The sequence below is a fragment of the Podarcis pityusensis genome (assembly GCF_964106645.2).
Source record: "Podarcis pityusensis genome assembly, chromosome: 8".
NCBI lineage: Eukaryota > Metazoa > Chordata > Lepidosauria > Squamata > Lacertidae > Podarcis > Podarcis pityusensis.
Genome location: NC_138033.1, coordinates 49,096,981 through 49,122,366, shown reverse-complemented (window position 1 = coordinate 49,122,366; position 25,386 = coordinate 49,096,981). Strand labels below are relative to the sequence as shown.

The 25,386-nt window shown below is 42.2% G+C and overlaps 1 protein-coding gene and 1 long non-coding RNA gene across 4 annotated transcripts in view; one reads left to right on the top strand and one right to left on the bottom strand.

The window, feature by feature from the left end:
• The window catches only part of BANP (BTG3 associated nuclear protein), a 149,637-nt gene that overhangs the window by 71,374 nt on the left and 52,877 nt on the right, over positions 1–25,386 (bottom strand). For all 3 annotated transcript variants that reach the window (XM_081017827.1, XM_081017826.1, XM_081017828.1), the window contains 3 exons: positions 23,600–23,839; positions 8,252–8,419; positions 692–822 (listed from right to left, as the gene is read on the bottom strand). In XM_081017827.1, coding sequence (XP_080873953.1) covers positions 692–822; positions 8,252–8,419; positions 23,600–23,839 — 539 coding nt within the window. The remainder of the gene's footprint in view (positions 1–691; positions 823–8,251; positions 8,420–23,599; positions 23,840–25,386) is intronic.
• Positions 12,867–16,046, top strand: LOC308483730. Its single transcript, XR_013989759.1, has 3 exons — positions 12,867–13,072; positions 13,644–15,171; positions 15,754–16,046. It is a non-coding gene; the product is annotated as an uncharacterized lncRNA (long non-coding RNA).

Here is a 25,386-nt window from a genome sequence, read left to right as displayed (position 1 = left end):
ATTTAAGTTCCATGCAACATTGCATTTGATTTAATGATATGAAGCAAAGCTACAGAAGCCAATGCAAGCTTTTCCATGGCCCACCAGCGCAATCATTTTTTTTTTAAAAAAAAGAAACACAAAAGCTTGAGTAATGGCAAGAGTGTCACGCTTAACTTTTAAACTTCCTGTCTTCTGTGGGTTTTGGGTCAAAGTGTTAACTTTATTTAAACTTTTTGAAAGAAGAATTTAATGTCAATGTTTATAAGCTTTGCTTATATACATGAATTTAAATGGATACACATGTAAGGAATTCAGCTAACAGATGTTGAAAAATGCTTCAGAACACACTTTGGAAAAAATGAGGCTAAATGAATCTAAAATGGATTTCCAGACTGCTAGTACTTCAGGGGCTGGGGGTGCAAATGCATAATCCCCTGTGAATGTGCCCTGAAAGTGGAAGGAAGAACTGGAAAGTGTAGGTGATCATTTGCATGCAAATTCATATATCCACACAAAATCACTAGTTATTCATATCAGTAGTGCACCTATATTTTGCATGTGTACAACTAGCAGCAGCATATACATTATTTAAAAACAAAACAAAAAAAAGTATTTTTGAAAGCAAGGAAAAGTTGAAGCTAAGCTGCAAGTACATAAAACTAAAAGCTGCTCAGGAGACAAGAAGAGATTGTAAAGAATGAGTACATACTACTTGGACTTGGCCATCTTCTCCTATCTGGTGGATCTGGACTTGCTGGGCATTGGCCAGGGCGTAGTGAAGCGCTTGTGGCTGGTTGGCCTGAATTTCATTTGGTGCCGATGTGGTACTCTGAGCACTCTCTGGAAAACAAACCAAAGCTCAGCATTATTCATTAGGAATCTGTCTGCTTGTGGCCATTAAGAACACTTGGAAACTGCAGGGAAGCAGAATGAGGAAGGTGCTGTTGGTCATTCTAGAACTGCAGTTAAAAGAAAGGGATTGATCCTTCATCTGTAATGAAAAGGGCTAACCAAAATGTGTGGAGCCAATGATGTCTGATAGACTGACTGATTGAGTAAAACACTTCCTGGGGAGATAAAAGATTATAAGGCACCTTTTCGCCCAGCTGCATAAACTTAAACTTTCTGTAAGTTCATGTTTCTACCAGCTCTGCTTTATTAACCTATGAATGGTTCCAGATTAATTAACATAGTTTCCAATTTGGAAAGTAAGTTTTATTCCCCCCCCCTTTTTTTCAATGCACTGATTACTTTGAGTCCATCCAGTTGTGACTTCATGTTTCCAATATGCCGTTCAAACCCACCCTACAACTTAACAGCTGGCCAGTCTGCATGTCCAAATCTATAATCTCAAATGTTCCCACTTTTCCCTCCTCCCAATAAGTGCCAAACTCCCAACACAACTGAAGGATAGCATAAAAAAGTGTCTCACTCATAAAAAGATTGCCAGTTTGGAAGTACCCAAGTATTTAATATTGCCTCAGTACAGAGTTGGAAGAGGAGAAGCGAAGGGAATGCATCACCTATAATCTACATGCAAAGCAGGAGATGCTTTCAAGCAGCTTATGGGACATATAATTAGACTCCTCATTTTTATTAAAATGGGGTTCTAAATCTGTTAAAGATTCCAAGATAAAGAGAGATGGTCAGATCCCCTGTGTTTCTAAATCCATGTAGAAAATGTTTCCACATCACATTCACTTACTACTATCTCAGAACTACATTCTGTAGCAGCGTGGAACTGTACTGTGGGGAAGTCCCATAACTACATGCATCTCTCCCTCCCTCCCTCCCTCCCTCCCTCTCTCTCTCTGTGTGTGTGTGTACAGTATACATGTACAAAAATATGTGAGTAGGTTTCTCACAACCTGAAATCTACCAAAACAATGCAGAAGAGCATACTAAGTCATGCTATTTATGCACCAAACAGATGCCATTAAAATAAGCAATGGAGCTGCAATGCTCCAGCAGGCATCTTCCAAAAGCAAGTATTTCCTGTTTGGGCAAACATATATTGGTGGCAGGACATGAGACTACATTTTGGAAGTAGATTTCTAAATTGGATTTACCAGCATAGCCTGTTCTGAGTTTTATAATGCCATTTTAAGCCATTGTTTTTATCATGATGAGTGTGAGCCAGACAACGGAGCTATCCTCAGCATTGAGCTAGCTCCCCCCCCCCCATGTTCAAACTGCATTTTTTGGTGGTGCTGTGCTCCTGAGAAAAGAGACTCCCAACAGGTTTACTTACTGACCAGAAATGTTCCATTAATCCATGAATGTGCTTGAGTAACAAGACCTACAACACATTAAAGCAGCACTGAAATTTGTTTGTAATGGAACAACACAAAGAGACCCATATTTGTTGCTGGCCAGCTGCTTCTCTACAGATGTTTAAACACTATTTTCACATCCCCCGGGTTAAAGTAGTGTACTGGTGAATGCCGCAAACATAACACTTAAAAAAAATCATGCATTCACAAGTACATCTCGAAAGAAGCAAGTTTGCTTATAAACAGAATTTCAGCATCTGTCAGCAATGTCATGGCCCTAGAAAGAAAAGGGGAAGAGAGGATTTATCCATATCTAAACCCTAAAATCATCAGTCATGCATAATTGCCGGATGTACCACCACTTAAAAAAAACTGTGAGACTAGGCAGAAGTAAAATTTATTTATTTTCAACATAAAAGGGAATATGAATACTGCAAGCAGCTTGAATGGAAGGGACACATCCATAGTTACGGATCGTCAAAATGTAAGCAATCTGGCCTCTCTTTTGCAGCTTTGATATACTGAAAAATCCATGGCTTGGAGGAGACTCTGCAGCTGAGCTGCTGTATTTAAAACATTCTAATGTGCTGTTTATAAAACAGAAATTACATTGGGCCAGTGTCAAAAAAAAACCCCAACTGAACACTGTTGTGGCAATGCAGGTAACAAGCTTATATCTGCAGCATCCTTCTTTCCGGGAAAGTGTTGGAACACCCAAAAATCAAACAGCCCTTCAGCAACTAGGTCCTGAATTTCTACAGATAGAGGATAACAAAGTAGAGAGAAAAACTGCAATAGTCAGATTTCTTTAAAATATTCTCATTTCAAAACAAGGGCCCCAATGAATTAGAAGAACTAAGCCAGAGTAAAGATATTTTGTTTCATTTAAAAAATGATACTCATCAAGCTAGTTTTAAACATTTAGGAAAAATATTCATTGTAGACATAGACACACTTCTGTGGCCTGTCTCCAAAAGGTACACCTCCTTCAAAAGTCAGAACAGGAAGATTTGTCAGACAAAAGTAGTTTGTAACTGTTTCAAAAGTGAGTGTTTTTAGCTTTCAAACTGTGAAAATATGAACATTCTTCACCCCAAAGACGAAACCTCTGGCTGTTGCCACATAGTTTTTTCCATTTTTCCATTTCTTCATTGCCTCTTAAAATAATCTAGGCCTATCGTTCTAAAGGTTTATGTAGGGGCTGAAAGAACCCCATAAAATCTAAAAGGTCAGGAGTTGTCTTCCCAAGACCATCTGATATTAATCAGCTGCTCAAAACCATGGCAAACCCCACGTCTGTTCAAAGTCATCTCCTTTTAGTAAACGGGTAAGGTTGGTTTCTTGGACCAAGAGCAGCTTTGTGCATAGCTGACTTATGTGTCTTCAGCTGCAAAAATGAGTCCTGGCTGGCAGTTCAGCTCCATTCACACAGATGTTTTATAAAAATGGATTTAGGAAAAGAACTACCACCAGCTTGCCCTTCATCTGCCTTCCTGCACACTGCCCCAGGTTCCTCCACTCCCTGATGTCACTTCATCCTGCTCCCTTGTAACCCTGCCTCTATGTTAAAGAAAGAAACAGAGTTGTAGCAACAGGCTGACTCTGTGATCCTCAGGCTGACGAAAAGTGACCAGGTGATGGCTCAAATACAAGCCTGCCCTAAGGCATTGCAGTTCTTTCTACCGTTTCTACAGGGGCACACAAGTGTGCTAGGAACATCACTAAAGACTCTGAGTCCGGGCTGCCCACTGTGACTCAGTCTAAGTACTTCCTCCAGTCTTGTCGCCTTTCAAGAAGCTTCCACTGTCAGTGGGTTTATATGCTGAATCTGTGCATTCATACCCTCCAACATTTCTCTTAAGAAAATAGGGACTGCTGTACGCCGGCTCCCTTGGCCAATAAAGCGAGATGAGCGCGCAACCCCAGAGTCAGTCATGACTGGACCTAATGGTCAGGGGTCCCTTTACCTTTAAGGAAAGGAGGCTCATTCCGGGTTCAAATCAGGAACTGGGAGGGCTTATGTAAATCTAGGACTGTCCCTGGAAAATAGGGACACTTGGAGGGTCTGGTGCATTTGGTGTGACTGGGTCATCCAATTACTCTTCATGCTGCAGAATTACCAGCCCTTGAAGGTAGCATTCCCAGCACAGGATCTCACATATAGGCACCAGGGGAGGGGGTCTATTATACTCCCTTGCTTTTTTATGGAGGTAAAAGTACCTCCAGTTTTAATTTGGGTGGGAGAGGAGCACATCTCACTAGAGGGAATTTGGGGAAACACTGAGCTATATCAAACCTAAACTGGGGAATTTGGGGGTGCCTGCAACAGCAAATTTTAAAAGATGGAGAGAAAAGCAGCATCCCAAATCCGAGCCCTGTTCCTGGCTCTTTAAAAAGAGCTATTGGAAAGGGTACCTGGTGAAATAATTCCTGCCTCTCTTGCCACCCCCATCAGGAAAAACACAAAACTAAAACACACAGAAAGGCAGAAGCTAGAAGCCTGATTCTGGGGAACACAGCCCAAACCACAGTAATCAATACCTCCAGCACAAAAAGCAATATTTTTAGAGCAACTGTGCCAAAAGAAATGGGCGAGCGGGGGGTAACCCAGCTCTGGTTACTATGAGAATAAACTAGTTGTAAACTTGCTCAGTCAGTTAAACAGAGAGCAACCTTAATAAACATGTTGTGGGGTGGGTGGAGGAAGGACATGACAGCAAGGCGGGTGGGGAGTTGCATTATTTTCATTGGGCATTTTCTGCCTGGAATTGCACATTAGCTTTTCTTCAATTTAATTCAGTGATTGATGGCTGCCAATTGGGACCAATATGGCCAAAACTAAGCTTGGTATAAGTGTATGGAAGCAGTCCTACACTTTGTTACTCAATCTGCCACATGTCTACCAGCCATACAGGTTAGCGCCAGGGCCTGATGCCAGGGTTTAAAAAGCAAGTCATGCTGCATCGTAAAAGCTAACATGGCTGTCCCTTTGGAATGAAAGAACATGGAGATCCTGTACTGTACTGAAAAATCTTATAGGTCTGAGATTCAGGCTTCGTGCTGTCAGATTAGCCATCATCCCTTTAGAGAGCAAACTAGGCCCCCTTTACACAATAGGGCAGCAGCAGACCATTAAAATCATGGCAGGGGGCCCATTTGGTTACAACCCAATCCAGCCATCCCTCCACATCAAGAGAAACACATTCAGAATAACTATTTTTATTTATTGCTTTTATTTATGTATTGGATTTAAAATTGTTCTGTGAACTGGATCGCTACCATTTCTTTTGTTCTCCTGCAGGCTCATTGTCGGGGTCAAGTGAGATTTCCAAAACATTTCTTGTTTTAACAACTATTTTCCATACCAAAACTGGTCACAGAAAGTAAATGCTACTACTATACTCAGCCATCATTCTCCCCCCACCCCCAATCTTGTGTGAGCATCAGAAAGACAAGTTTGTTGGCTGGAAGATAAAAGCATGGGCCCTAAAAAGGAGAGTCAACAGCAGCCTTACCAACTGAGTGAGGCAGGCAAATTTTGATCTGAAGTGGACTATAACAGAACACTGGCACTGTGACAAAAGGAGCTGCTTTATACTGAGTCAGATCATTGGCATGTCTAGCCCAGTGTTGTCTAATCTGACTGCAGCAGCTCTTCAAGGTCTTATGTAACCCTGGGATCCTCCAGCAGCAATGGCTAGGGATGGAATCTGGGACTTTGCACCTGAAAAAGGTGTGCTTCACTCACACGGGTTTAATGCAGGTCGTACCCCTCACATGGTTTCTCAGGTGCTCCCAACTTCTTTTTCAGTGCTAGAAGCTTCTACTTCACAAGGCACATCTACAACCATCAGATTGGTCTAACCCTGCACAAACTTGACTGGTGAATTGTGAGACCTGATAAACAGCAATTAGGTTTTACAGTTCTATTATAGGTACACCCAAGGGTACAGGCAGACCCAGTGGAACTTTCTATTTGCAGGGCGTTTTTGTTATGGGGAAGGTGCAGCATTTTAAATGGCACTCCCCCACCCAGAGAGTCTACTCTCTCTTCTCAGCACTCTACCACTCCATTCTGCTACATGCTTAGAGCAGGCCATAGAAGACTTCAAGCAAGAAGCAGGGCCTTTCCCAATACAGCCCCAACGCCCAGAGGCAGCACACCTGTGCACATCACTTTAAAGTTTTTAGGGAGAAATGCAAAGCATACCTTTTAAACTTTTGTTTTAAAATTAATGCTGCTGCATTAATTCTGCAGCTGTTATTTTGTTTTAATTCCCACATTTTGCCATTTTTTATCAGTTGTCTAATATGCCTTCACCTAACTAACTAACTAAATAAATAAAAGCAGAAAGAGAAAATGAAAAACCTACATGCTCCATTTGCAAACTGTCTCAGTGGCACATTTGTGGTGGTGTCTTTTTTGTAGCTGGAAAGAGGGCCACCCCTAGGTGAGATTCTTCTTGGTACACTTCTAATAGGACCATACTGGTGTGTGGTTCCAACATCATCCTACAGATAAAAAGACTTTCCAGTGTATGTATCATCGGCATGCACAGACAAATAAGTACATGCCTATTGGATCCACAAAGCAAAGAAGTAGAAGCTTAGAAGAAAAATCCCCACCATAGATATAGTCGGTGAGGACACATTTGGGTAAAGGCTATCAAGGCTGTCATTTGGGTAAAGGCTATCAAGTTGATCATATATCAGAATTTTCCAGCAAAAGCAGATTTTGTCATTCCTTGCCTACTATACAGTGGTTAGTGTTAACATGTAACCCAAACCTTCATGTGGGCAAATAAACTTATTTCCTCTCTTTTCGGCTCCATTCCAAACCCCTGCTTTTAATATATGATATACAAACATCCCACAGCCCTGCTTTTAATATAAGCATGAGCCAGAAGGGTCCCGAGAGGACATTCCTTGGGTCAATATTTTGCCATTTATCATTCATGCTTAAATCTATGTAGAAAGCTGAGCAGCTCGCAAGATTTGTGAGAATGTGTACATTTCTTGGAGGGGTGGTGGTAGTGGAAAAAGTTTTTTTCTGAATGAAATTAAGCACATCCTAATAAATAAAATGTGCCTGACTCGGTTCCTATTATAAACTGAAACCACTGATAAATATAAACTGTTCCATGAAACACCTGCAACACAAAGTCTAACAGATTTATCATGGCAGAAGCATTCATGAACTAGATGTGGGCAAAAAAGGAACACACACAATACCCTCTAGAAACACATTGTGGAAAGGAGAGAGCGGAGACAGATGGCAGAACTTTGGACGAGTTGGAGAAGCGCAAGTTAGAAATAGTATAAACAAACTTGACATTGAATAATCAGGGGTCAAAATAACAATACATGATAGAAATGCTTCTGTGATTGGAATGCAGTATTAAGGGATCCTTTATTCAGATATCCCCACCAACCCCACTCAACCCTCGGCTCATCCACAGGAGTAATTTCTCAGGAGCAGCAGTACATTTAACAAAAGGAACACATACGATTAGGATAAAAACTTTTACTCACTCACAGCCTTTATCTAGTGGCCTGTATTTACTAGACACTGCAAGATCCTAGTTTTAGTGATAATAGCTCCCCCTCCCCTGTATATTAGCAGGGGCTGTTCAAACAAAAAAGTGCTCCTAAATTTGACATGAAGAAAACGCAAATGAAACATATCTAAATGCACTTCCTGATGTGGCTTCCCAATATTTTTTTCTTTTCTCCAGGAAGAGAAAGGTGGTCTATAGTGGCAAGTCGCAGTGAACAGTAGCCGTGGATACATCAGCAGCAAGGAGCTGTCTTGTTATTGCTGTTGTTTACGTGCTCTTTTATTGTGTTTTGACAATGTTCTTAATTATTTTCACATTCTAAGTTTTGTTTGAAGGGAAAGTGGGTTTTGGTTTGTTTAGAATAGTGTTAACCCTAATAAAATTAAATAAGGAAGATCAGAAGTTTGCTAATTTCCAGCAAAGGAGGATGCTTTTTACCTGAGCCGCTATAAGAGGATGAGGAAGGTGTCCGTCTTGAAAAGCTTTTCACCGCCAGACTCTGGCCTCGCTGCTTTCGCCGCCAAGCTGTCCGGCACTTGGAATCTATGCTCTGCTTGATCCGGTACCAGTCAGACTCTGTGATTCCAAACTTATAGAAAAGGTGACCTGCAAAGCAAAAAAAATGCATTATGCCAAAATCCATATTTTACAGTTTGTGGGCTTCAATTAATGGGCTGCAGATTTAGAAACATGTGATGGCCACCTAAGCCAACTTCTGCCACTTCCATTTTGTACATATATGGATCATACCTGCATACCCAGCACAAAGGCACTCAGAGCTCATATGAAAACAAACTTATGTTTTATAAGTTTAGCAAACACGGCTTCTTCCAAAGAATTATGGGAAATGCAGTTTGGTTAGGGCACTGAGAATTCTATGTACGAAATGCCAAGAACTAAACTACAGTTCTCTGGAATGTTTAATAAACCAGTTTAAGCATGATGATGCCTACAGCCAGTTTCCCTCAACAGCAGGATGCCTTAGACGAGCACCAGGCCTGTCAGAACTGCACATAGTGTCTCTTCTTCAAAATTTCCAGGGAAGGAAATTTCACAACTCTTCTGGGCAACTTCATAGCTCAGTGACAGAACATTTGTTTTGCATATATAATGTCCCAGGCTCTAATCCAGTTAAAGGAGACCCTGGAGAGAAATTGCAAATCTGAGCATGGGCTAGATGGGCCAGACTGAGGATGAGGGAGCTTCTGACAGCTTTGCAAGGCCCTGTACCCAAACACTGCCCCACACAAAATACTCCCACAGTTTACCTGGTGAACATAAAGCAGCTACCACTTGTGGCACACATGACATTTGCTCCACTGCAGCTGCCTCCACATGGCAGAAGAAAGGATTCCATGTCCCTGCAAACTGATCACCCAACCCATCCTAGCCCAGTATAAAGAGAAATATATTGCCCTCACTAGGCAACAGTTGCAGAACTGATAAATGCAAGGAAGTGTCCCTTGTTTTCAAAAGCAGGTCTTACATCCTGATACCAGCTGAGGGGTCCTTAGCAACTGAGAGGAAGGAACAGCAACACCGGGCAATGCTTGCCTCAGCAATGACTGCAGCCAGCTCCACCAGGGCTGACAATAGTATAAACATAGGCCAAGTCTGAAAAGAGAGTGACCACAGCAAATGTGGAAGGAACCCATGGCTTAAGCTTCCAGGAGAGTACCATCAAAAAAATAAATGGAAAACTAATGCATTAGACACAGTCAGCATTTCAGAAGTTCCCAGTTAAAACCCATCTTGCTATTTTAATTAAAGCATCATGTCACAGTACCCACAATAAGCGGGCCAATTTCTTGCTAGAAATTACAGCAGGGCATGTCTCAGCTACATGTGGCAGAGCTACACATTGGAATGGCCAGGATCACACCAGGAATTGAGGGGCCGAGAATTGGATTCCACCATCACACCATACATAGGGAATGCAAAGCATATTTTAAAATATACTTCTGTACTTCTTTCTGCCAGAGAAATATGGGGACGCAGTTTCTGTTGCAGATTTAGACATCAGGAGAGGTTGGAATGAGACTCCCAGGGCAATAGCGAGAGTGGTGAGCTTCCTCCCTTCAGGAAAGGACTGCATATGCTCAGTAGAGCATATCCTTTATATGCAGATGGCAAAGCCAGCATCAGGGATCAGCAGAAGGTCTCTGGTTCAAAGCCCAGCAAGACTTCATTTAAAAGGATCAGGCAGCAGGCAATGGGAGGAATCTCTCTCTGCCTGAGCCCCACTGCTGCCAGTCAGAGTACAGTCATACCTCGGGTTGAATGTGCTTCGGTATGAGCGCGTTCGAGTTGCAACCCGGAAGTAACGGAGCACGTTACTTTCGCCACTTGCGCATGCGCAGACGCTCAGAATGACGTCACGCGCATGCGCAGAAGCGGCGCACGTGTGCGCAGACGTGCCGTCGCTAGTTACGTTTTCTTCTAGATGCGAACAGGGCTCCGGAATGGATCCCGTTCGCATCTAGAGGTACCACTGTAAACAATAATGGGCTAGAGAGATAAATATTCTGGTCCTACATAGCACTTTGGTAACCCTTTCCAAAGGATAGAAAATGCTGACAGATCCAGGCCTCATGCCCATATTGAGCATACTGTCCATCTGAATGAAATGTAAAATGCTCCCTTGAACAATACAACAATAGCACCTATAAATGCTATTCTGCATTAAGGCAAGTGATAGAAGTTTTTAACATCATTCATGGTATGGAGAAAGTAGATAGAGGTAGGTAACACTACATGGACATCTAATGAAGCTGAATATTGGAAGATTTGGGGTGGATAACATAAAGGAGGCAGTGATGGCCACCAACTCGAATGGCTTTATGGGAGGACTGGACAAATTCATGGAGGATAAGGCTATCAGCGGCTACTAGCCACAATGGCCATGCTCTGTCCTCCACAGTTGGAGGCTGTAATGCTTCTGAAGACCACTTGCTGGGTGCTATTGCACTCAGGTTCTGCTGAGAGTTTCCCACAGGCACCTCATTGGCCACTGTGAGAACAGGATGTTGGACTAGATATGCCACTGGCCTGGTCCTGCAGGGCCTTTCTCTTTTTCTTTTTTTTACACTCAGAATCCTTCCAGAAGCAGCAGTTGGTCAGGCTCAACAGCTGTTACACAGAAAATTACGTTAAGAAGGAACATGGAAGGCAAAAACAAATTCTTATATTAAACTAATAACATTTGACAATAGAATTCAGAGAGCAGTAGATAGTAATAATAAAAAACAAAGAGAGGCATAAACACGGCTGACGCTGGTCCTTTGCCTGGAGGCTTCAATTCTTCCGTGCTGGTCATGCATCACTCTCATATTGAAATCATTTTGAAGAGAATAATTGTTAGTGCACTGCAAGTATTTGTTGCTTAGTTTATACCAAAACTGGTGTGGGGGGTGGGTGTGGGCGCGCGAACATAATTCTCTTTCAAGGAATCTGAACAACATAGCCATCTAAAACTCATGAACCTATGCTTCATGACATTGTTGACCTTATCAAGACTAGGGAGGGACCTTCTCATCTGCTTTCTAAAAGTAGGTTCATGCAATTATTTGACATTCACAGGAATGCTTCTTCTACATGTCATAAGTTCAAAGGAGTGGGCATTGTGTCAAAATGGATTACCTGTGTAATCCTCCCCGCCCCCAGTCATAATGGAATATGATAGAGAACATAACAGTACAATCTTACTCAGAAGGATGTCGACTCAAAAGTAAGCTCCACCAGGGATTTCAGCATTTCTTGGTATGGCCACATTTAGTGGCCTTGCAGACTTGTGTACCAATTTTGGGAAGAAGTGTAGCATCAGTCCAAGTATAAAGGCAAAGTATAAAGGCAAAGAGAAAGAACCAGAAGTTTCAGCAACACCAGAGAGAGATTCCAGATGAATATATGATCACTGAACCAAGGTGAACAGACAGAATGTCCAATAGCAGAAGGCAGAAAAGGAAGACCTTCAACAACCAATGAATATTTTGTTTGGCAGTTTCAAAATGGGATTTAGGTGGCAGGTAGGAGGGAAAGCTCATAAATTATCTGAGGAATCCTGTTTCCACCCATCATTCTGAAGGATGAAAGTGTTCTCAAGCACTTATGTAACTTTTATTATGTATCCAACCTGACCAAAGCTATGCTGCTCTTCACTGACAAGGGATCCATCAGGTGCACTTGTTGGCTCTATGGATATGGATAATTGCTCCAAACCTTCCTTCTGTCCAATTCTACTCAAATTTCCTTTCTGGGGAATGCAAGGGGAAGTAATCATTGGAAGATACGTGCGCAAACGCTTGTGCAAGCTAAGCAGAGAGGGAGAAAAACCACAGACTGTACGTGAATACACAGCTGTGTGAATACACTGTATTACTTTCAATGGAATGTACATATCTACCGTATGTGCATTTCCATCCCTGAGTGCAACTGGATGACTATGGGCAAAGCCTAAAGTGAAATATGAAACTAGCAAAACTTACTTACTTTGTTTGAACCTGCAGCTGGCACTTTTAAAGACAATCTGTGCACTTCCATAGTTCTAGACACAGGTAGGTAGCCATGTTGGCCTGCCGTAGTCAAAACAAAATCAAAAACTCCTTCCAGTAGCACCTTAGAGACCAGCTAAGTTTGTTATTGGTATGAGCTTTCGTGTGCATGCACACTTCTTCAGATACCCAGAGATCTGAAGAAGTGTGCATGCACACAAAAGCTCATACCAATAACAAACTTAGCTGGTCTCTAAGGTGCTACTGGAAGGACTTTTTGAATCTGTACACAACCGCTTGCAGAGTGAACTTTGCTTTTCAAATGGCACATGTGGTTGCACATAAAGGTGAAACAGCCAAACAGACGGATAGTCATAGGATACCCAGTAATGTTGTGTGTGTGTGTGCAGGGCCGGCCCACCCATGAGGCAAGCTGGGGTGATCATCTCAGGCAGTAGTATCCACAGGGGCAACAGATCTGGCCTCTAAAGAATGCACCGTCCACTGCTGCTGCTGCAGCCACGGTAACGGCGACAGTTGCAGCATCCTCCTTGGAGGTCAGATCTGCCTCCTCCCCAGCAGCCCCCACCCAAATGCCACCTCTAGAGCAGCCTCTTGGCAAGTAGGAGGCACTGCTGCTCTCCTCCCACTCCTAAGAACAAATGGTGGGGGCTGCCTTCTGGGGTCTCCTGGGCACTGCACCCATCCAGTGTGATTCAAAGCAGCCCCCACCCCCCAAATGGCCTTTGATTTCCACTTCATCCATTGAGTAAGGTTAATTTTATCTCCCCCCTCCCACACACACACATTTCTAACGTGGATCTTCACCCCTTCTTCCCTGGTGGGGTGGGGTGGGGATGCGCCTCAGGCACCAAAATTTATTGTGCCAACTGTGTGTGTGTGTTTATCATTCCCTATCAAATCTGTCTCCCACAGCTTGATTTTCTCTTTTTGAAAAAAAAATTGCAGGAGATCCTACCATGTATTTCCCGCTGTCTCATCTAATTGCACTCTATGGTATTCTCAACCAAGATAAAACACCTTTTAAAAACAAAACAAGTACCTCAACAAACCTATCACTAATGTGCCAGCAACTTGCACATTGTCAAGTCTATGACTTCCCAGTCTGTAGCATAAATTAGTAAACAAACAATGTTTATATTTTTAAAGGAAACCTGATTCAATTCTGACATCTCAGAATTTGTAGATGGAAAAAAATGAGGAAGATATTTCCACCCCCCACTAATTTGTGTGTGCTCATGCTCCCGCCCCCCATAAATATATCTTAAAAATGTAAAAGCCTTCTTGAGGCATCCTGTTACATAAGCTCTTTTCCACAGCATCACAGAATTCCAGCTGGATGGCAAAAGCCACCCTATGTGCCGCCAAGAAAAACTAACTTAGGAATCAACAACACAAATTTCTCCCCTTCCAAAGGAGCTTGCGGCCTTGGAAAGCCCTGGCGTGACAGAAAACCAATGGATACGTAAAATTATTTACATTTTGCCAACAATGGTACCAGCAGCTCCAACTCTTGATGGTTTAACTCTTTCAGGGTGACAAAGAGAGTGTGTCTGAAAAGAATGGGCAATGCAACTTTCTGGAATTCAATTTACGAGTGTTCATGAACTCATCACTTTCCTTGAATCACGCAATGCATTTTCCAGATGAGCTGTACATTAATTCTCACGCAAGGCAACAGCTCGCATTCAGCGGCGAGACTGTTTTTCCTCTCTCAATGACAACAGGGATTAAGTGATTCCAGGGATGCCTTCTGACTTCTAAATCCTATAAGAGAAAAATCACATGCCAGACGCTACAGCCATAACGATCTGGCACAAACCAGGATGCAAAGAAATTCATCCACCACTCTTTTCCCACCTGCTTTTTCATCCACAGAGGAAGGTAGGAATTGCAATAAGAAGATCCCCATCCTGTCAGGTACCCAATAACTCAGTCCCTGTCCCTCTGCTGCAACAGAAGGCAAGACAGGAAGAAGCAGGAGGATGACAAAGTCTACGAAGGACCTAGCGCTACTTGCTATAAATCATATACTCCAAGCTCTGCTCGTAGGTATGCAAAAATGAAAACTGGGCAATTAAAACTGGAGTTGTAATACAACCACTTGGATCTCTTGTAGGTGCACAAAGCATTTGACAGTGACCCCTACCACCTGCAAAAATGAGCTTCTTGGCCAGGACCCATATCTTGAGGGGCTCTTGCCTCTCCAAGGGAAGAAATAGCTACAGTTCTGAACCAATGATCAACCGCTTAGTGTCTTTTAAGATATCACTATGCCTACATTGCCAAGGACATTTCACCACTTGGCAGTACGAGTGTTCATTGTAAATTAAAAGGCAGAGAGTCAGTGGCTGGATAAAATTTTGAATATGGCAAAACCAACTGAAAAAATAGTAGGTTTCCAAAGCTTGAAAGGAACACACTGTTGTACTGTACGTTAGCAAACATCACCATAAAAAAAAGATGCACAGCACATGTCACTGGGAAGATTGAGAAGGGATGAGAATCCCAGCAAATGAGGAAAAGGTGGTGCAAGCAGTAAAAAAAGATGGGCTAATGAGCCACTGTAAAGAGGTAGGTGTGGGTATCCAACTAGTGGGACAAGCAGAAAATAAGAGACTCAAAACTACACAGACACCCCTCAGAACACATCCACATGCTGTAGCTGCTTTTCCATCAAAGCAGTTTTCACAGAACTGCAGAGATATGAGATGGTGATGAACAGATCGAGGCAAGCATAACAATGCTGTTATGGCTTCCTAGATTTTGGTCAGGTTCTGTATTAATGGGGCTCAATCCCTTAAGAAGATCTCCAGCACAAGGACCACTGAAATGAATAGGAGTTGGGTAAGTTTTTCTTCCTCTCTTAAAATACTAGAACTCAGGGTCATCCAGTGAAGCTTATTGAAAGGACACACAAAATGCTGTATAGCATACACTTAATTTATCCAACTGAGTGCCACATTTAGACAATTTCATGGAAGTCGAATGGTCTATTCATGGCTCTTAGTTGTGATGGTTAAATGGATCCTTCCTTTTAGAAGCAGAGTATCTCTGGGAACCAATTGCTGGGGAGCAACAAGAGAGTGCTGTTGCCCCCATGTCTAGATGGTTGGTTTTTTTCCTGGAGGAATCTGGTTGCCAAGAGAACACTGGATTAGATGAACTCTGCTCTGATTCAGAGGAGCACTTTTTAAGTTATTAAGAGCACAGTGGTACTTATATTAAACCTGTATTGAAACCTCCTTGGAACAGAGGAGAACCCAATTTAAAACCAACTGGGAGAGAGCACTGAAGAGCAAATGAAGCCACTTTGGGACAATCTCTCTGGTGAAAAGTGATATACAAATTTTATAAATATAAATTATAATAATTGTTTTGGAGCAAACCATGTTTAAGACCACTTCTTTCCATTTCTTGTTTTTCTAGGAACTGGGTGGCTTCTTGATATAATATTCTGCATGATTTAGTGGAACAATATTCTGTTTGTGACCAACAACCGAGAAAACTGCTAGTAGGAAATAACTAGAGAGTTAAATTCATTTATTTTGCATTCTTGAATGATGGGCAGCCTGTGGTAAATGTGCTGGGGGAGGCAAGGGTACAACGCACCACTGCCAGTTATTCATTTCCTTATACTGCTTCACTTGTTTCAAACTGCAACTAGCCAGTGACACCACATGGAAGCAAGAACAGGGGGGCAAAATGGGAAGATGCCAGACAGCAACGTTTAATGCGTTTACAGGGGTCAGCAAACTTTTTCAGCAGGGGGCCGGTCCACTGTCCCTGAGATCTTGTGGGCGGCCGGACTATATTTTTTGGGGGGGAATGAACGAATTCCTATGCCCCACAAATAATGCAGAGATGCATTTTAAATAGAAGGACACATTCTACTCATGTAAAAACACCAGGCGGGCCCCACAAATAATGCAGAGATGCATTTTAAATAAAAGGACACATTCTACTCGTGTAAAAACACGCTGATTCCTGGACTGCCCACAGGCTGGACTGAGAAGGCGATTGGGCTGCATCCGGCCCCCGGGCCTCAGTTTGCCTACCCATGGTTTATATCAAGTTGCCAGTCCATATGGTTTTCCTCAGAACTGCAGTTGGAGAGAACACGCAGCACAATCCTGAGCACGTTCACTCAAATGCAACGCCTGCTGGATTCCAAGGGGTTTTGGCATGCAGAGGGCTGCGGCCTTCATCATTTGCATCTATCTTTTTCCCTCGCCTTGAAATGTGTGACTGCCTCCCTCCATATGGCAGGACTGAACTGATTTACAAAGAGCTGTTTGAAATTGAAGCCAGGTTCTGGCAGCTTCAATAAAGAGGAGAAAGTGTTTGCAGAGAAGCACCACAACAACAATCCAGGCTCCTACTTCAGGGCAGTTGGCTGCACAGATGTTGGAGCCGGGAGCTTGGATGATTCAGTTCTGGACATATGGACCAGCTGACTCCTGCAAGCCTTGGAGACTTCCTCTTCTGAACACACCAAAGATGCTATTCACAAAACACTTGGGCTGCTCTATGCCTCATTATGACATTGCATATTTGAAAGAATTAAGTTCAAGAAAAGCAGAGTTCACAAATTTTGGCTGACCTTAGTGGCCAACACCAATCTGTAGTCACCTAGACCTTGACCCTCATACACAAGGGGAAATCCTTGTCCAAAAATGTAGCAAAGAAGCAGTGACCCTCTCTTGCTACCATTGCTAACCCTAAGCTTATTGCTGGGAGTTGTGACACTGGTTTGTTCCTGGAATTGCGCTGTGTGGAGATGCAAAAAACAAGTCCCACCTCCCTCTCCACCTCATACCTCCAAGTACAGTGGAACCTTGGGTTGTGAATATGATCCGTGCAGGAGGCACGTTTGCAACTCGCAGCGCCGTGTCTGCGCATACGCATGACGCAATTTGGCACTTCTGCGCATGCACAAAGTGTGATTTAGTGTGTCTGCGCATGCACGAGCGCCGAAACCTGGAAGTAACCCGTTCCGGTACTTCCGAGTTCGGCGTGTCCGTAACCCGAAAACGCGCAACCCCCACAGCATTCACAACCCCAGGTATGACTGTACCAGGGAAGTCTGGTGCCAATACAAACCCCAGGTTTCCAGGAAATGGTAGGAATGTCCCCACAATTGCACCCAGTGCCTCTAAAACACAGCCAACTGCATAATAGATAAATGCCTGCCCCTGCCCCCTGCCCAACCCCAAAGATGGGAGTAAACATAGGGCATGGCAAGCTTCCAAAAAGGTGGTGGAGCACTCACCATGGTAAGCAAAATTGTAGATCCCTGAGAATATGTATAGAGAATTGTAGAGAAAACATATTCTTTATTAAGTCTGTAATATTAGAAATGGTTCCCCACAGATCCAGCAAACCTTGTTGAAGCTAACCCACTCTTGCTACATTTGGAATGTCAATGAAAAAAATCACTATTAATTTTAAGTATGTTTTCAGCATTCATGTTTCTGGGCACTCAGGTATAATTTCATACACTCCTGTTCTTCTAATAAAGTTGGGCAGGGGGTCCCCAAGCCCAACAGGAAGTAACTTTCAGCAGCTCATCTGGTGTGAGCAAAATAAAGATTTGTTCAACAAGTTGGTTAAGGATACTTAACGAGCATTTGAGTAAAACAAGATAGCAAGTTCAACATGAGAACAGCTTTCATTTTTGGTTCCGCAGATGGAATCCAAGTGTTCCGTGCACAAGTTTTATTAGTGGTAAGGCTCAGAAATGGCAGGCACGCCCGTTTCCTCTGGCTCAGCTTGGCTTCTTATTACAGTTCATCAAGCAGAGGCTGTTGTGGTGAGCCTCATCAGTTTCCAGATTTAACACCTGGCCCAGGGATGCTTAGTGGAAAGCAAGGGAGTAGGAGCAACTCCCCAGGTTAATAGCAGAAATATGAACATTATGAGTTACAGCATGTGCACAAATAGATTTTTATTAATAGAACTCTGGTTGAGCAGAACATGCAACAAATGTTAGGACTTAATAGAAACTACCATCAAGTGCAGAGCAGAAAATGAGGCTGATACTTGGGTAATTGGAAATGAATCTAACTGAAACTGTGATGCACTCAAGGGTCTCTGACCTAACAGCCCTTTTTTTGGGTGAAATGAATATTATTATTATTACTATTTTATTATATGCCATCCATCTGACTAGATTACTCTAGCAATTATGGGTGGCTTCCAACAAAACAACTGAATGAAGTATACAGCTCACCATATATTTGCTATCTAAGCTTCGACTGACTGGCTTCTTATATTACAATGTATGCAAGAAGCCTGGACAGTGGGCAAATAAACAGATGGACAATTTCACAAGATGGAAGAGAACACTGAAGTGAATTATTCTATCAAAAATCAAGCAGGATTCAAATGTGTTCCCCATTAAATCCATTTGGGTGGTCTGCAACTTAGCAGAAAAGGAGTAGGGTACTTCATCACACAGGAGCAGCTCACACCTCTTCTGAGGAATGCTCACTCCCAATCCACTTGACATTGTTTTCATATCTCTAGGACAGCTTGCCTATCTGTGAAAGCATTATCTTTTCTATTGTCAGCTTTATACTATACAGTTCTAAGCTTTATACTATATAGTTCGATCCTCCCAAGATTTTCCCTCTTCTTGTTTATGCTATCCTGATGTTTTAAACAAGATCAACATTAGAAGGAATAGTTCTATAGTACCTGCAAATCATACACCCTTAGATGAAGTTCATTCTGATTTAACAGGAAGAACGTAGAAGCTTATTTTCCTTGTTCTATTTTGATAGGGTTGCGTAATCTGAGTTTTAGGTTGCAGCAGTCTGTCTGGGCTACTTTAAACACTGATGGGTTCCAGATGAAACACACCCAAGAGCAGATGAATTAAGCCGATAACAGGTTCAATATAGAGGGCCAGGCTGTTACACTCTGTTTGACATTATACAGATTATTATTAATAATAATTTTATAAAGATGCATTTTAAAATTTGCTATTTCTTTCTGATGTGCTGACAATAGCTGTTCTGTGTTTCTGGTGTCCACTTCTGGAATTTTTCAGCACCTTTGCCAAAGGAGTTTAACTTTTTGTAACTGTCCCCTGGGAAGGATGCCAAGCATGGCTATCATGCTCTCTCTTAGTGCCTCAAGTCATGCTCCCCGTAACACCCCAACCTCTCCTTTAATATACCCTTTCCTACTCCTTCGTTACATTGCTGAAGAAAGCAAAACTGCAACACCATGAGATAACTACTCAGAATGTGGTAAAACTTACAACTGCTGATTTCAGGATCCTCCACAAACTCCCCCCACCCTTTCCCTTTTTGTTTGGAAGATCTTTGAAGTATGTATGCTATGTACAACATGAGTGACATTTTATGTCCAAAAGAAGCTGTGTCATTTTGCCATGGCCCATCAATAAAAATATGAACGGTCATCCTCTATATTGCCAAGGAGATAATTTAAAATCTCAGCATTATTTGTTAAGTGACTTCCCCTGTACCAGAAGCAACAATTCCTTATCAACCTCAACTTTTCTAACTAGTATCTGGAATACTTATCTAAGCATTATTTATTTTAATTTAAAACATTTCTATCCTGCCTTTCAGTACAAAAATACGTAACATACACCAAAGGGAAGCGATAAAAAACAACAACAAATAATCAGCAGTCAGAAAAGCTGTAAATAGCAATAAAACAAGGAGGAGAACATTAAAGTAGTATATACTAAACTGTCAGGATAATAAAATTATCTTCACCTGATGCTTGAAAGCTAATAAAAAGTCAACACTGGGTGAGCATTCCTGGAAAGACCATGCCTCTATTGGGGGTGCTGCCACAAAGGCAGCCCAGCACCTGGAAAAGAGCCACTGATGACGGCCTTAGAGGATGGTTAGCTACACTTGGGAGCAGGTGGTCCTTAAGATACTCCAACCCCAAGTTGCGTAGGCAATGTATCATTTTCTTTAAACATTGAGGCTGGACTTTTTTAAAGGCACAAATTTGCAGTGGTTCTTGTCAAATATCAAAATATCCAAGCCTATATTTTCAATTGCACATATACTCCTAACTGCTGCCTATCAGATTTCACCCCCATCCCCAAATCCCCTTATTTTAGTAGCATTGATGTAACGAGTTACTAAAACCATACTGTTTGCCTGAATCATACAGACATCAATTAATTGCCCCAAAGTTTCTCTCTGCAACCTCCAGTGCCATTACAGCAACAACCAAATGAAAGCATATACCTCAAGAAGATAAATGCTTTGTGGGAAAGCTTATGCAGTATATCAAGAATTTTTAATAAGCATATTTCCCTGAGTTTGGAAAGTGTGGCTTCAGAGTACTATATACTTTTCAAAACATTTTCTATTAAATACAGATTTGGTTGGGGGCTCTTTTCCCAGAAGAAGGAAAGGGACAAAAATCTTTCCACTGACAAGCTGAAAGAAGAGACTTGAGTAAAAGGCGACTTTGGCAATCACACTGTGTGGCTGGCATTTGGTGATGACATTCATTCAGCATCCAAGCTGAGAATAGCATGGTGGGAGTGCCATTCTAGAGAAAGGTGCAAAGTAGGACCAGACTGACCCACATACAACTTGAACATGTCCATTATGGGTCAGGAGGTCCAGAGAGGGACCAGTACAAAAGAGGTTCCCAGGAATTATGAAGAAGAAGAAGAAGAAGAAGAAGAAGAAGAGGAGGAGGAGGAGGAGGAGGAGGAGGAGGAGGAGGAGGAGGAGGAGTATGGATTTGATATCCTGCTTTATCACTACCCGAAGGAGTCTCAAAGCGGCTAACATTCTCCTTTCCCTTCCTACCCCACAACAAACACTCTGTGAGGTGAGTGGGGCTGAGAGACTTCAAAGAAGTGTGACTAGCCCAAGGTCACCCAGCAGCTGCATGTGGTGGAGCGGAGACTCAAACCCTGTTCACCAGATTATGAGTCTACTGCTTCGACTTCCATAATATTCATAATATTCAAGTGGTATTTTCAGAGTTGCTGGTGGATCTCCCACAGTCTTGTCTTATTCCAAAACCCAATGTGCATGCAAAATTCTGATGGAAACAACAGCAAATAGAGTCCAAATACCAAACCATGGCTTGCGCTAACTGTGATTCAGAACCCAAACCATAGTTTTGAGCTTCTAGGTGTACAATAAACCATAGTTTAGAGCTACTTGTCTGCTTTCATTTTCCCTTCTATCAGCACTCAGTACAGTGGTACCTCGAGTTACAAACACCTCAGCTTACAAACGCCTCAGGTTACAAATGCCTCAGGTTACAAACTCCACTAACCTGGAAGAGTTACCTTGAGTTGAGAACTTTGCCCCAGGATGAGAACGGAAATTGTGTGCCAGTGGCACAGCGGCAGCTAGAGGCCCCATTAGCGAAAGCACGCCTCTAGTTAAGAACAGTTTCAGGTTAAGAACGGACCTCCGGAACGAATTAAGTTCGTAACTAGAGGTACCACTGTAATGGCTGAAATTATAGTTTGTCAATGGAGGCATCACACCAAACATTAGTTAATGCATGGATAACAAGCCCACTTCAAACCATGCTTTTTTATTCTACTTTGCTGCCCAATTACAAACTGTTGTTTCCCAATTCAGACATCATAGCAAAACAAAAAAATATTTGTTAACCATGGTTTGGTGTGATGTGCAAATTTAGTGGTTTCCCTTTTCCATAGGGCAAGAATAGGGGACCTATGACCCTACAGATATTGATGGACTGCGACTCACATCATTTCTCCTATCATTCCCCACCCTGTCCTAGGATAATAAAAGAGCCATAGAGACCTTTACTTCTCCTCTCAAAATGCAAGAGCAAGGAATGAGGAACTACAGTGGATAAGGGGCCAACGAATACACACAACAATTACAGGGTGGAAGTGGGAGCTAAGTGTTCTTGAAATTCACCCTCTCCTTACTTAGTATTATCCCTGCTGTGTTGCCTTATCAGGTAACAGACTGTTCCTTGCAGGCCTTAATCTTCCTCCTCCCTTGATTGCTTGGGGGCATTCCAGGCACCCCTGTAAAAACCTGAACCCTGCCTTCCAAACCTGACTTTGCATTCTTCCTAACTAGCAGAACTTAACCACCTCCTAAGTATTCATTCCTAGCTGGACCCTTAAGAGGGTTTTATTGAAGTTGTATGTCAGTTTAAGTTTTTCCTTAAGCAGAGGAATATATAGTTTTACGAGCAGCAGTGAAATTTGCTCTAGTTCTGTGCATTTCAACATGAGCAACATTCAATCTTTTGAAATGATGCATGTGGAAAACAAGAATTAAATGAGCTTGTCCTGTTTGGATCTCTGTTTCTGATCAGCTCAAAACAGAGAATGTATCTGCTTTGACTGCTTTGGCTGCTGTTTCCAATCTGTGGCTATCCTGAATACTTGAGCAACATCTGTGTTTTGAGATGCAGCTATTATTACTACTAGGTTTCATTTTTTCAATCACCTCCTCCATCAGGAATGTGTGTTACACCTGGGTATGTTCTCTAACTGCAAGCTAAAATGAATTCAGAGTGACACCATGAACCGAAACAGGACTTGAGATGCTGCTACAGGGGAGCCATTGAGTGCATTACAACCCTAATTGGTCCTTGAGGAACTTGCCTTTAAAAGAAGCTAGCAAAACATCTGCCTGGAGGTAAGGGGAAACAAACCAGTTTCCAACATCTGCAAAAATGGAGAGCTGGAATCTGATCATCTGAGGCAGCTGAATCCTTTAAATGTGATTCACTGATTTCAGAAATTACAAGCAAACCCCCTGCATAGCCACCAACTTCTGATGCTTTCCACAGCAGCAGGTGGGAAACTGATATGTCATGTATGCCCAGACTGATGAAGTCTTTGGTCTAGACATCAGCCACACAATTGCTAACCCATAGCACACATCACCGCAAGGCAGAGTTGGTCTCAAACTTCCTCCCAGTCAAGTCCGCTACATCTTCCAAACAAATTTCAGTGGGACTGGTGCAGAAATGTCAGAGTGGTTCTGGGAGACAACAGCCATTCTGCACCATCATGACAGGGCTACTGGCAAAGGTCCTCTGTAAGCCTGGACAGTATGATACTTGGAAAGAACCCACTGAGCAATACAATAATCACACACAAATACACCACACACACAAACAGAAGGAAATTGAAAACATTCTAATCTATATTTGCTACATATCTAACTTCATCTGTCTCTCTGAACTGTCCAAGAACAAATTGTAAAGTATGTACTAATGGCAGGAGTTCCAAATCCCAAAGAGAACGTATACTTACAACGGATGCCGTAAATCATGAGAGGATCTAGTTGTTTCTTCCCATGCTTCCCCTGCCCTGAAAGGTTGGAGATGGCCTGGATTTCCCGGTGAAAGAGGTAATCAAGCAGCGTCAGCGCCATCTTCTCAGCAGTGCGGCAGTTGGTGCTAATGTGCAGCATGTCTGCTGGCGTGATGGGGCAACGCACCCGCATCTCAGGGTTGATTTCATCTCCCAGCCACGTCCCACTGGGATAATCCTCTAAAAAAATACACATACAGGATATTTTATATCACATTATTAGAGAGTAGCCAGACTTTTGGTATTTCCCATTTCCCCCCTAGAATTTTTGGGAAGCTATGATAGCATGTGAACTAATTAATATTTGATAAATAATCTTCTTCAGATTTCGTATGCATGCACACGAAAGCTTATACCAAGAACTAACTTAGTTGGTCTTTAAGGTGCTACAGGAAGGATTTTTTTTATTTCGACTATGGCAGACCAACACGGCTACCCATCTGTAATTAATATTTATTATTCTTGTTTCTCGCATTTCTATCCTTCCTTTCCACACAACTGTAGACCCCCAAACTGGGCAAAAACAATAAAAAACTCCATGTAAAATTATATTTAAAACATTTTTTAAAAAATATTGTGTCCTACAACATATGTAGGGGCACAGGTTCCCCAGCCCTGTGCTACATGAAAGAACCACAGCAAGCTTACATGCTCCCCCTCCCTCTCCTTGCAGTTGCAAGGAGATTAAAAGTTTCCACTTTCACTTTTAAAAGTATTTTCTGTATTGCCTTAACTCAGGGAACCACTTTTTATTATTTATTATTATTATCACCAGTGAGAATAAGACACATGGGGACAGAAGTAAACTTGATGAATTCTGCATAACACATTAGAAATTAGAACTCTTTGCAGAGTGACATTTTATAAACGTTCTTCAACCAGTTCAGTGATTTACAACATGTCTACAATACACTAACATCCCAACTACTGAAAACCACTTTAGAGATAAACAGAAGTCGCTCACTGCTCAGAGCTCTCTACAAAAAACTGATGGAATCTTAGTCAGCAAACGTAGAGATATGAGTCACAACAGTTGTGGGAACAGGACTGTTGACTCAGCAGGAGCTGGGAACAACTTGGAAAATGCAGCACATGAGCAGCAGGAAGTGGCAATTTACTTGATTAATTACTAGCAGGGTTTATTAAAGGAAGTCACTCAACTGGAACCAAAGCTCCCAAATGGAAATGGATTTGCATTTTCTTTCAGACTTACTGAATGGGAGCCTGCATTATTTCCTAAACACGTCATTTACCAAATCGGCAGACCCCAGCACTGAAAATGAATCACCATAGTTCATCTCCCAAGTGCATCTGAAAGCTGAGGTCATCAAAAGGAGCAGAAAGCATATTTTATTATGTCGGCAAATAATACTTATAAGTGGCAGGGACAGAGGAAGAGGATGGCTTATTCTCAAGCTACAGACACAGCAACTTGGCTTTTATTTCAAGACCATTTTTGCCTTATTTTTCATACAGTCCTGATATTTAATATATAATAAGTAACACAGCTGAAGAAATATGCTTACTTCGTTTGTCACGATTTTGCAAAAGGAGCAGTATACATAGGAAATCTAGTCTTTTTACTCCAACTTTATATTGTCAAGACCAAGATTCAGAAAGAAGGTCCATGGCAGAGCCAAACTCCTAGGACCGTTTTCTCTCCCTGTCCTACAGCTCCTGCTATTATTACTTTCTTCTTTTTCCTGCCACCTCCATACCACACACTG